Consider the following 13,076-nt stretch of genomic DNA (forward strand, 5'->3'; position numbering starts at 1 on the left):
TGTGTGTGTGTGTGTGTGTGTGTGTGTGTGTGTGTGTGTGTGTGTGTTCTGTAAAGTGCAAGGCATGCACGGGCCAGAAAAACCTCTGGAGTTGCTTCTCTTTTTCTGTAGTTTTCAGGGATTGAACTACAGGCATCAGCAAGGACTTTTACCATCCAAGCCATCTCACTGATCAGAGATTTCACTTTAAACAGGTGTCTACCCAAGACATGGTAAGGAAAGGGGGGCTTCCCTTGCTTTGAAGGCATGGGGGCCTGAGCTCAGTTTTCAGAACCCTTGTGAAAAAATGACTGGGTGGAATGGCATGTGTTTGTAGTTTCAACACTCATTGGCTGAGGGGTGAATTACTGACCAGCAAACTTACTTGGCAAGTTCCAGGCCAGTGAGGGAGGTGGTGGACAGTCCTAAACTGTCTCTGACTTCCATGTGCATATGTATACATATACTAACACCAAAAGACAGGAAGTGCAGAGAGTGAGAAAGAGTGCGGTTTGAATATCTGAGAAGACTTCTTCAGGCAGAAGAACCGTGGGTAGATAGGTCCTGTGTCTGTGAACAGTAGGAGGGACCTAGGGCCATTGTGTTGAAGGCAGAATACCAGGCATATGAGACCTGAAATGGAAAGGTGGGGTTTGCAGCAGCAGGCACTCTGTAAGCAACAGCTTGTCTTTGTCTCTGCCTCCTCACCAGTGTAGTAACTAAGGGACCAGAAAGCTCTTTCAGGCAGGATTCCTCATAGGTAAAGCTGTATTCCTTTCCTCATGCTACCCCAGCAAACACAGTGGGAATGAATACCTTATTTAGAAGAATATTTGCTTTATTTGGGGTTTGGTTTTGACTACAGTTTTAATTTTATGAGACAGGGTCTCATTAGGTAGCCCAGGCTGGCCTCAAACTTTTTTCTTTTCTCTTTTGAGTCAGGGTTTCTCTGTGTAGCCCTGGCTATCCTGGAACTCACTATGTAGACCAAGCTGGCTTCAAACTCAGAGATCTGTCCCTGCCTCCTGAGTGCTGGGATCAAAGGCGTGTGCCGCTGCCTGGCTTGGTCTCAAACTTTCTGTATAGGCTCTCTGCCTCAGTGTCTGGAGTGCTAGGATCATAGACATACATCACTACATTTGGCTTGTTTTCCTTTTGGGAGATGACTGAGGTCTGAATTTGGATTGTCAGGGCTGCTAGACAAGCACTGGCACTGAGCTAGATGCCATGAGCTAGATGCCCACCAATATAGCAGATACTTTTAGAGCTTTGGAGGCTGGATGTCTGGATGGAGATGGCAGCAAGGCTGTGCTCCCTCCGTCCAGACATCCTGTGCAAGCTCCAGGTGCACCTTGACTACTGTAGAACTCCAGCATGCATGCACTTGTATCTGCATGTACCTGCATCACCATCCCTTTTATATAAGTCACAGCTACCCAGTGGCAGACAGATCTCTGAGAGTTCAAGGACACCCTGGTCTACAGAGTAAGTTCTAGGACAACCAAGGCTAAACAGAGAAACCCTGTCTAGAAAAAAAAAAAAAGATTTGGCTATCAACCTTAGGTTGTCATCATTACCTCTACAAAGACCACCTCTAGACAGCCATACTTGGGACTGGGATGAGGATTTCCTTTTTGGGAGAACAAAACTTAGTCCATAAGAGAAGCTGCACTTTTGGGCCACCCTTCCACAGGAGGCCACTGGGAAGCTCCAGGCCGACTTGGGGCAGAGAGGACTCTATGACAAGGGTTTAGAAAGCTTTTACTGGATGCACAGCAGGACAGAGGTAGACTAGACATCCGAGGGTTCCCCGTGAGAGTGGGAATTGGTATAGAACCAGGGTGCAGGGTGTACAACCTGTGGGGCTCAGCCAATGTGACACTCAGTATCTCTTTTCTTAGGCCTAGGTGATGTGCTTTGCCACCCCTTCAACCTTAGTTTGAATCAAGCAGTATTTCCCCAGAGGAAGATGGTAGAGACAGGAAGGTAAAGTCAGGCTCTTGCTCTTCCCTAGAGGGACCAGCAACTAATCACATTCAGTCTGGAATACCCAGTTCAGAACCATCCTGGGCTCACTACTCCAAAATACCAAGACAAGGGGGCCTGAGCTATGGGGCTTGTGGCTGGTAGGGCAGAGGACCATGGTTCCCAAGGCCTAGAGCTAAAAACACCCCCTTGTCCTCTACCTCACCCAATCCCACCATTCTCTGGGCTATCTCTTCTTCTAGGGCCTTCTTATGAACCAAAGGATGCTAGAGACTCTGATGAAGGTGGTGGCAGCTTACTCTGTAGTCACAAGTAGACTTGATCTGCAGTCACTCATCAGTGATCCAGCGCTTACATAAAGATTCTCAAATGGCCTCTGACCCACCATGACAGTTCCAGTTCTGTTGCCACCACACAAAGGAAGGAAACTCTGAAACACCCTTAACTTGTCATGAGATTTAAAACAAAACAAAACCCAGTTATGTGAATGTTTTGGTTTTAATCTCAGGTGTGGGATAAAAGGCTGCTTCATAGCAGGTGACGATGATTTGCTTCATGCACTAGCAGTGGCGTGATTTTTGCCAGTTACAGATAGTTTAATTCTGGAGAGGGTACAAATGAGAGACTCCAGAGAGGGCCTGAGGAGGCTGCTGCTCCTGGTTTCTGATGTTACTGTTTGATGAGAAGTTGGAAATATCCTAACAACGAAGATTGAACTTGACCCAAGGAACTCAATGCCCCTATCAGTAGTAAGTAGCTGAAAGAGGTCCATACCCCCTTTCCCCTCTAACCATCTTTTTCTCCTACCTACTGTTGAGGTTGAAAGGGATTAGTGTACAATAAGGATGGAAGGGAGTAAGAGATATAAGAACCCAATAAAATAGTTTTTAAAAAAAAAGCCAACACTCATTACAACCTCAAAGTTTTATTATCAACTGTGCACACTCAAGTTCACACTCCTATGGTGTACAGCTTATAACAAGGGCAATGGGAGATGGCAGGGGTTGGTTAAGCCACTTGTTGAGATGTTCTTGTTCAGAACCCACAACCCTGGGCAAGCAGGGGTCTAAGAGATCACAGGGTCCATACTACAGGACTGAGTAATGCAAATGCACACTGGGTCCTTGTGTATGCACAACCACTGAACACACAGGAACACAAACAAATACAGGATCTCCAGTTTCTATAAAAAGTCTGCTTTTGTTACCTGTCCAGGGAACAGACACACTGGCCAAACATGTGAGGTGAGAGGCATAATCCTGCTCATCAGTCAGGTGCGTATATGTGTGTACACAGTGGTGGTGGGGTTGAGCAATAGGTCTGTGTGTTCACATATGACATACCTAGGCCTGACTCAGACCTAGTATTTAACTCTGTCATTCTCCATTGGTACAAAGAGAAACCCTGAGCTGAGTATGAGGACACAGATTAGAACGACCTGGTCCTAGGGATGCTGGCTGAGCCACAGACATGCAGGGTGGCCATGAAGGGTTCCCATCTATGCTGGCTCTTGAGGTACAGCATCCTAGGAACCTGGCAAGGGCTAACTCTGTAGTGTGAACTCGTAGGTGTTGGTCTCCCAGCGGGATGTGTCTTTGTCCAGCATGCTTCGTTCTGTGAAGGTCACATGGCCATCTGCATCCACAAGGATGATGGTGTTGGTTCTGAAAGAAAGCATCCTTTAGCCCCAGCCCTTTTCAGAGCCATGGTTGGGACCTGACCTGAGGCAGGAAGGGTACCCATCACACCCAGGGCCTGAGCTAGCCACTCAGCTCTGCCATCAGGTAGGCTATTTAAATAATAGCCTCAGCTTTGCATCTGGGCCCACTGGCCAGCACATACTGGGAGAGTCATATTACTGCTGCTCTATAACACTTCTGCCTAGCCTGGCCTTTGTCTATAGCAAGAATCAATTCACAGGCTGGGCGGTGGTGGCGCACGCCTTTAATCCCAGCATTCAGGAGGTAGAGACAGGTGACTCTATAGGTTGGAGGCCCGCCTGATCTACAGAGCAAGTTCCAGGATGGCCAGTTCTACAAAGAGAAACTCTCTCTTGAAAAACCAAAAAAAAAAAAAAAAAAAAAAGTACCAATTTACCACATTCCTTACAGGGTGGTCCCAGATCTGACCCTACCAGCAGTACAGGTAGTACACCAGGCTCCCAGATACCTGGCCATGTTTGACTGTCCAAGAACAAGAAGTTAAGTTCTCAGCTACTTGGGGTACATGATCTGTTTATCTAGAAATCTCCCTTCTCTCCTTTTTCCTCCACTGGCCCAGGCTAAGTCAGCTGGCTCACTTGCTTCTTCCTTTTAGCCCACCCTAGAGTAGGATCTCATGTGTGAGCTCCTGCCCTTCAGAAGGATTGGCACATATAGGAAAGACCAGCTCATAGCTGCCAACCTGCATGTAAATCATGGGCTCTGGAAAATCAGTGCCAGGGGATCTGCTAACCAATATCTGCCAGCAGAAACATTCCAAATGCCATCTCTTGCTTCTTTGAACAGGTGAGGCCGCCAGAAGCCCCACCTAGGACACAAAGGCAGTTTCAGGAGACCACTCTGACCCGCCTAACCTATGCATGTTACCTATAGGATCCGATCAACCTACAGTTAAGTCTGAAGAGAGACTCTAGAATGCACTGAAACAGGGGTGGTGCCTAGCCATGGCCAGCTGTGTTGTGGGGGACACTCAATGGGAAGTGAATGTGCCCAGGAGTCCCAGCCCTCATCACCTGGTGCCATAGGTGGCACAGCGGACAAACACAGCTGCATACTTGCTCAGCATCGGCTGTACATACTCCTGGCCCTGGTCCTCAATGGCTGGGTCTGGCAGCTGTCTAGAAGAATAGAGGGTCAGAAAGGCTGTTAGTACCTACTGCCTGTCTGTAGCTTGTGTGTATGGGGACCCTTACAAGCTATGCTAGCTGTCTGAAATTCCAAGGAGCCCTGTGGGGAGAGGAACCATAGGAATAGGCTTATTTATAACTTTTCTACTTGGCTCCTACTTTGTCACCCTTCCACTCCAACACTAAGTCTAGGTATCCAGATGGCACATACACTCTCTATTGTGTCTTAATGGTTCCCTATGAGCATCTGTCCATACACAAGAGCCCCCCCGAAACCCTGAGACTTAACAACCGGCACAACTTGTACCATGACTATAGTTATCAATAAAAAAAGCCAGAGCCATAATTGGCCTGCTCAAGTGATTGAGGACCATATGGGCACACGGCTGAGCAAAGCCCAGCACAGACCCCCCAAGAAGAAATCTGATGCTGAGGCTAGAGAATGATGTTATGGTTCAAGGTCCATAGTATGGGGGACGGGGAAGTACACAGGGGTCAAGGCAGTCCTCACCCTGTGGAGGGTGGCAGCATGGTGGGGGTGGGACTCCTCTGAGAAATGTAAGGTGAGCAAGATGGAGGGACACTGGATCATCTGGGCAGAAAGTGGCCAAGCTTAGATGAGAATGGGAAGAAGCACAGGGCTGTGAAGAGATCTATGTTGGCACTGTGGACACCGGGACGCCTGGCTTGGATGGCTAAGGCCCAAGGGCCCTGAGTCTGAGGATTCCCCATGAAGAAGGTCATGGGCATGGAAGAGCGTATGTGTGTGTGGGGGGTCTGTTTCTTCCAGGGACAGGTGTGTCTTTGCCTATTGTGAGGCTCCAAGGTCACTGGAGACAGGGCAAAGCAAACAATGTCAAACCCTAGGCCTGTTCTAACTGGCTTCTGGATTCTCTGGCTCTTCTCCCTAAGGTTTGCTGAGTAGCTAAAACCTTCTGGAATATAACACTGGCCCTCCTTGTAAAGAGGAAGGCAAGACCTCAGAGAACACCAAGTCTCCCAGAGCCCAGGCCCCTGGATGCACCATCTCTTATTATCCAAGGCCCCACTGGAAACCATGACTGCATCCCCAAGAGAAATAGGTTTGAGTCTTAAGGAAGTAGAGGAACATGTCAGATAAGGCACTCCTACAGTTGATGAGTCAATCTGCTTGCCTTCACAGACCTTAAAGGGAGCAGAGCCTGCCTTCTTCCCTGCTCTAGACTAGTGCTGGCTGTCCCAGAGGGTCTTGTTCACTTACGCCTCCTCATTGTTGAGGACATCTAGGAGCTGGGTGACAAGGGCGTCCTTAGGGAGTGCCTCACTCTGCTCCACCACTTCCATGAAGAGTTGTTTGCCAAAGCACAGCTTCTTCCAGGGTGTCTCCAACAGGGCATTGCTTAGCCCATAGGTTCCTATAGGAAGAAGGTCAGCCTGGCCATGCAGAGGCCACAGGTGGCTGGGGCAGATGGCTTACAGTCAAGCATCCCAAACAAGGCACCAGTAGAAGCCGAATCTGATGTAGGTCCAGCTGAGAACCTAGAACATCACTCTAGCTCTGCTGGAGCCCCCAAGCTCCTAACGGCACTGCTTTTTCTTTCTGGACTAGTTTAGAAGACCATTCCATAATGGAGCCAGGCAATTCACAAAGACGGAGTTGGACCTGATCTCACACCCTATGCAAAAATTACCCCAAAGCCAAAAAGATGGCTCAGTGGGTAAAGGCACCTGCCACCAAGCCTGATGACCTGAGTTTAAGCCCTGGGACCTACGGGGTGGAAAGAGAGAACTGACTCCTGCACTGTTTGTCCTCTGATCTCCACATGCAAACTGAGGCATGGGCACACAGGCATGTACACACACACACGCACACATGCACAACAAAGAAATGTTTGAGACAAGTTTATATGAAACCTATCTCCAAAAACCACTTTAGGATCAAATATGGTTAGGATCAAATGTCATGGTATGTATCTATAATTCCAGAACTCGGGAGGCTGAGGCATGGTTTGGCAAGTTTGAGGTCAGCCTACGTAGCAGGATTCAGGTCAGCCTGGGCTGAGTGATACTGTGTCCCAAAGTGAGCGCATGTGCTACCGCACACACATGCACAGGTGCGGTAAATAAATTTTTAAAAGAAAAAGCTTCATGACCCAGAGAGCAATGACTTATTAAGTAAGACAACACAAACATATCAACAAGACAAATGGGACTTCATATAAAGTTATGTATTTTTAAAAATATGCCAAAAAAAGTTAAATAAAATCCAAAGTAGGAAAGGATTTCTGCAAGTTGGATATCTGATGAGATTTGTAGATTATAGAACTTTTACAAGACTAAAAGAGAACAACATTTTCAGATGGACAGACCACACCTTTAATTCTAGCGTTCAGAAGGAGACAGAGGGAGAATCAGAAGCTCAATGTCATCCATGGATTGTGGGGTTTTTTTGTTTTTGTTTTTTGTGTTTTGTTTTTTTGAGACAGGGTTCCTCTGTGTAGCCTTGGCTGTCCTGGAACTCACTCTGTAGACCAGGCTGGCCTCGAACTCAGAAATCTGCCTGCCTCTGCCTCACAAGTGCTGGGATTAAAGGCATGTGACACCACTGCCTTTCAAAGATTTATTTATTTTACGTGAGTACATCGTAGCTGTCTTCAGACACACCAGAAGAGGGCATCAGGTCCCACTACAGATGGTTGTGAGCCACCATGTGCTCTCTGGAAGAGCAGTCAGTGCTCTTAACCACTGAGCCATCTCTCCAGCCTGTCATCCATGGATTGGATGTACTGAGTTTGAATCTGGCTAGCTTGGGATATATGAACCCCTAACCCCTCTGAAAAAGGGGAAGGTGGGTAACACAGGCCTGTGGAAGGAGCTCAGCATGTTTAAAGGCCTGGGTTCCATCTCTAGAACCCTCTCCCCTTAAAGAGAGAACAGCAAGTCTTGGTGGGAGTTCAGGAAACAGGAACCTTTGTAAACTGCTGGCAGAAGAGTAAAATGGTGCAGATGCTTTGGCAAATGTGGAAGTTCCTCAAAAGGCTTGAGAGAAGTATGGCGAATGGAGAGAGATGTATGGGCCAGTGAGATGGCTCTGCAGTAAGGCACTTGAAAAAACATGAAGTCAAGGGAGCCAAATTAGAGGTCAGGCTCCTCCACCACAAGGCTGCTTCCACCCAAATGAACATGTCCAGAACGCATAAACCCCACTAGACAGGGGGTAAGGAGGAGCAGGTGCACATGGGCCTGAGAGTATGACGAAAAAAATTGGAATTGCCTATAGCTCCCTATATAAACCAGACTGGCCTCTGACTCACAGAGATCTGCCTGCCTGTGCCTGAGTGCTGATATTAAAGATGTGCACACCATGCCCAGCTCACCATCAGTTCTTTTTTTTTTTTCTCGAGACAGGGTTTCTTTGTATAGCCCTGGCTGTCCTGGAACTCACTCTGTAGACCAGGCTGGCCTCGAACTCAGAAATCTGCCTGCCTCTGCCTCACGAGTGCTGGGATTAAAGGCCTGCGCCACCACCGCCCAGCTGCTCAGCTTCACCATCAGTTTTTGATTTTATTAATTTATTTGGTTTATTAAGATAAGAATCTCAGTATGTAACCTTGGCTAGCCTGAAACTTAACGTATATACCAGGTTGGCCTGGAATTCATAGAGGACCACCTGCCTTTGGCTCCCTGAGTGCTAGGACTTAAAGGTATGCACCAACACACCCAGCATCACATTTGACTGTTAATGGAGTCCATTTTGACCTCAAACTTTGATCCCTCTGGCTCAGCCTCCTGAGTACCACCACTCCCAGCTTACAGGAAACAAACACCCTGCCTGCCTCCCTCCCTCCCTTCCTTCTTTCCTTCCTTTCTTAAGAAAGAGGCTTGCCGGGCGGTGGTGGCGCACGCCTTTAATCCCAGCACTTGGGAGGCAGAGGCAGGCGGATTTCTGAGTTCAAGAGTTCGAGGCTAGCCTGGTCTACAGAGTGAGTTCCAGGACAGCCAGAGCTACTCAGAGAAACCCTGTCTCGAAAAACCAAAAAAAAAAAAAAAAAAAAAAGAAAGAGGCTTGTCATGGAGCCTTGGCTGGCTTTGAACTTATTCTGCAGATCAGCTGGCCTTAAAATTACGACTGTCTTTTTGCCATTGCCTCCCTTAGTGCTGGGATTATAGGCTTGTGTCACCATAGCTGGCTGTGTGATAGACTTTACACAGCATGTGAGGGTCACGTTTCAATGAAGGTTTGGTTTTTGAGACAGCATCATTCTGTTACCCAGGCTGGCTTGGCACACACTATGTAGTCAGTGCTGAATTTGAATTCAGGGCAAGTGGCCTGCTTAAAAGCAGAGGTCTGAGTGTTTACTAAGAGTATGTTTAGTAGGTATAAGAGCGTTAAGTTTGCCAGGCAGTGGTGGTGCACGCCTTTAATCCCAGCACTTGGGAGGCAGAGGCAGGCAGATTTCTGAGTTTGAGGCTAGCCTGGTCTACAGAGTGAGTTCCAGGACAGCCAGGGCTACACAGAGAAACCCTGTAACGAAAAAAAAAAAAAAAAAAAAAAAAAAAAAAAAAAAAGATCAAGTAGGGGCAAGCTCAGGAATGAATCATGATGTAGATGGGAAGAGATTGTACTGGAGAATAAGCTCCTGTCAGGGAGCCCTCTGCTCTGAGAACAGCAGGCTTCATACCCCAGCTACCTGTTGCTCTCCCAGAGGCCTCTGGGCCACTTGAGATTGGGCCGGTATGAGATGGACTCCTGGGATACAAATCCCCTTCAAAGGCTCTGCAGCAAACAGAGGGGCAAGGCCTGGTAAACATGAATCCAAATGACTGCCTACACTCAGGACTTCGAGTCAGGCACCAGCTGGTTCTTAGGGGTGCTACTGGATCTGTTCTGGGGCTTGCACAAGAAGCGGAGCACACACAGCACCAAGGGCACTGAAGGTACCACAGCTAGAGTGCCCACAGCTGGCAGAGAGCCCCTTGTGAGCTGTGTTGGAGAGCTAGTGGGATGTACTAGAACCTGGGCTTTGGTGTGAGCTGCCTGATGTAAGAGCTCACCAACCCATGACAGCCTGGCCTGGACATAACCCTGCAAGTGGGGAGGAGCTCTGGAGCCCCTTAGCCCACCTGGGGCTCAGACATCCCTGGACAGTCATGAAAAGCTGGAAATCAGTGTTGGCATGAACCAGTGTTAGGAATTCAGTATGCAGCAAGCCAGAACCACAGGCTCTACTGCTGGAGCTAGTAGCACAGGCAGGATAGGACTATCCAGCTTCCCTGGGGGCTCCTCCCCACCTCCCTTGAGTTCCACCTGGTACACAACATTTTGGGCCTCCCAACATGTGTACTGCAAACTATCTCAGTAACCTGTGCCACCTGCCTAAGAAAGGCTTCATGGCCTGGGGATGAAGAAACGATTACAAATGAAAACTGTCACATACAGGTGGGATATGGATGTTGTTGAGGACACTCTTTCCCTAGAGGTAGAGGGATACTTGATAGGAGCCAATGGCTCAGCTGTAGGCACCCAAGTCAATGTCCAAGGCCCATAGACCCAAGATGTTGCCAGCAAGGACTGTCCACAGGCTGTGAATAGGGAAAGCAGCTGGCCCCAGGTTAGTTCACCTGATGCTGTGCTGGACGCCAGTAATGCTGTTTCCCAGGGGTCTTTCTCAGTCTTACCACATAATATCCCCAATATAGGAGCAGTCCCCACCCTGTCTGGACACCAAAGCAGGCTCACCTGGTGTCAAGACAATAGGCTCAGGCTCCCCCCGGTTTCCATAGTAGCAAACAACATCTCCTTTTGCTGTGCTGTGAACAGAAGCCAAAAGCCAGAGAAGGTCAGATGGGAGTCATAAGCCCTTCTGTTCCCAGCACTGCCCAGTGATCTCATGGCCCTGCCTCTAGCCTGGGCTAGTGACTAGCACAAAGACAATGGCCTACTTCAGTCCAACTCAGGGCCTAGAAAGCTAGGCCAGAGACACCAAGCACTGTCCAGCCTTACAGGTATACTTCTGGCTCACTATGGAACCAGTGAGGAGGAAGCTGAAAGTTCCTCATACTTCTCTAAATATTCTGTGTCATGGATATGTTGTATTAACTGCACCGTGGTGGTCTGAATGTGCTTAGCCCAGGGAGTGGCATTATTAGGAGGTGTGTCTTTGTTGGAGGAAGTTTGGGGTTGTGGGGGTGGGATCTTGTCATGAGGGCACCACTCCCTTAATCTGTTTATCCCCTTGAAGAAAGGATTTAGCTTCACTGCACTTCCTGGTACCCCTTTAATACTTGATCTATATACATTTTATATTTTTCTTTCTAAGCTTGCTACACTTGATCAAAATGCTCTTCATGAGAGTAAGCCAGAGGACAACGTCTAAACTTGGTTAAGACTTCCTATGTCAATGAAATTAATCTAACAGGGAGTGGAACCAGCTCAAGAGAATGAAGTTTTTTGCTGCTGAATTGTGCTACAGTCAACAAGGCAGAAAAGAGTTGGAGATCTGAAGACTGCTTTGACATCAGCCATGGAGATGCAGAGCTTGGAGTTTGCCCAGCTGGCTTTTGGTCTTGCTTTTGTCCAGTATTTCCTTACTAGGACATTTTGGAATGGTAATGTATATCCTGTGATGTTGAAGCTATGTGATCTGATTTTTTTAATTTTGATTTTATAGGAAATTACAGTTAAGAGATTGCATGAATCTCAGAAAAGACTTTGAACTTTAGTTTTTACCATTGTTGAGACTGCTATAGACTATGGGGGCTTTTGGAGGTGGACTAAGTGTATTTTGCATTATGCTATGGCTAGGTATAGACCCCATAGATTCATGTGTGAACATGGGCGTGGCGGCTTTCCTCTTGTTCCACACGGACGCCAGGCATGACTGGCCCCAGCAGCTCAAATCTGGGTTTATATTCCTTTTACATTCTTCTTCACCCTGGGCCTTTGTAGGCCTTGGTTTCTTTTTGCTGTTTTTAAAGATTCATTGTGATTTTTGACTATGTGTGTATGAGTGCCTGTGGACGCCAGACACTAGGATCCCCTGGAGCTAGAGTTGTAGCATCCATTTGACATGGGTGCTGGGAACTGAACTCTAGTACTCTGCAAAAGCTGTATTTAGCCAGTGAGCCATCTCTGCAGCTCCAGAACTTAGTTGCTTGTGAGATTGCTCTTTAGCCGTCCTCTGACCTGGCAGGGTCTACAGCAAGGAAGGCTACTCAGATTTCCAGAGGTCCAACCACAGAAGCTACTTTGTATCTGCTCAGATTAAACAGCAGCCTGGTTTCCAGCTGTTTGACACAGCTACTGAATCCCGTGTGCATCGTAGCCATGCTCTGGTTTCTTGGGGCTGGATTAAACATACATGGGACCATTAGAGAAAATGCAGCTTCATGTTTGGAGAAGAGGCAAGCAGAATTTTATGGCCTCTAGGAGTCCACAAAGTGAGAAGGGAGGCTGGCACCATGCCGTTGCAGCTCCCACTCTGGGCCTTCATCTTGTGAGCACTGCACCTCACTGAGCTTCCACCTAAGTCAAATGTACTCATATAGTCCAGGAATGACACAGGGCACAGCAGACACACTGAGCCTCGGGCTCATCTATGGACCACCCCAATCCTCTGGTAGAAGGCAGGTCAGGACAGACTTCTGGATATAGATGGACAACAGCCTCACTCAGGAGGAAGCCCCCAGCTCATAGCAGTCAGATAGGGGAGATAAGGATGTTTACCTCCATAAAAGGCTAAACATGTAAAACTTGTGTTCCTATAGCCATATCATCAACATGAGGACCGCCTGGGAGTTCGTGGGCTTAGTGAGGACAGACTGCCTGTTATGAAGCATCCCCATAGAGGGATGAGGCCCAGCTGCAGTCATCCCAAGCCAGAGGCTCTTCAGTCTCAGCACTGACAGCTCCACACTGCAGTTCTCTCACTGTAGGGAGGCAGTGATCTTTAAATTGTCTCAAGAAGCCCAGAGCATTACTCCCTATTCTCAGTCAGTGGTCTGAGGCAGCTTAGGCCCTTCAGATGCTTGCCAAATACCCCTTAATCAAAGTCCTGGGAGAGGGAACCCAACTGACCAGGGCAGGGAGCTATAGAGAAGTGTTAAAGACCTGGTTACCAAAGCAAACCCACCTCAGGTCAGCTGCTATGAGGTTAAAGCCGTTGTACAGGTGGCCCTCTGTAGAGACCTTCTTCAGGTAGGTCAGGCTGTCCATGTCGCTGGTCAGAAAGTGAGACACAAGTTCACCTGTGGACAGGGCACACATATCAATGGCCAAGACAGC

At 48.1% G+C, this 13,076-nt stretch overlaps 1 protein-coding gene across 7 annotated transcripts in view; it reads right to left on the reverse strand.

Annotated features, from left to right (window-relative positions):
• Window positions 1–2,874: 2,874 nt before the first annotated feature.
• Window positions 2,875–13,076, reverse strand: part of Tango2 (transport and golgi organization 2 homolog) — a 46,542-nt gene continuing 36,340 nt past the window's right edge. For all 7 annotated transcript variants that reach the window (XM_028770492.1, XM_028770493.1, XM_028770491.1 and 4 more), the window contains 5 exons: window positions 12,925–13,039; window positions 10,533–10,603; window positions 6,054–6,207; window positions 4,700–4,804; window positions 2,875–3,629 (listed from right to left, as the gene is read on the reverse strand). In XM_028770492.1, coding sequence (XP_028626325.1) covers window positions 3,509–3,629; window positions 4,700–4,804; window positions 6,054–6,207; window positions 10,533–10,603; window positions 12,925–13,039 — 566 coding nt within the window. In that variant the 3' untranslated portion in view covers window positions 2,875–3,508. The remainder of the gene's footprint in view (window positions 3,630–4,699; window positions 4,805–6,053; window positions 6,208–10,532; window positions 10,604–12,924; window positions 13,040–13,076) is intronic.

Source organism: Grammomys surdaster, unplaced genomic scaffold (genome assembly GCF_004785775.1).
Source record: "Grammomys surdaster isolate TR1022 unplaced genomic scaffold, NIH_TR_1.0 202, whole genome shotgun sequence".
NCBI classification, from domain to species: domain Eukaryota; kingdom Metazoa; phylum Chordata; class Mammalia; order Rodentia; family Muridae; genus Grammomys; species Grammomys surdaster.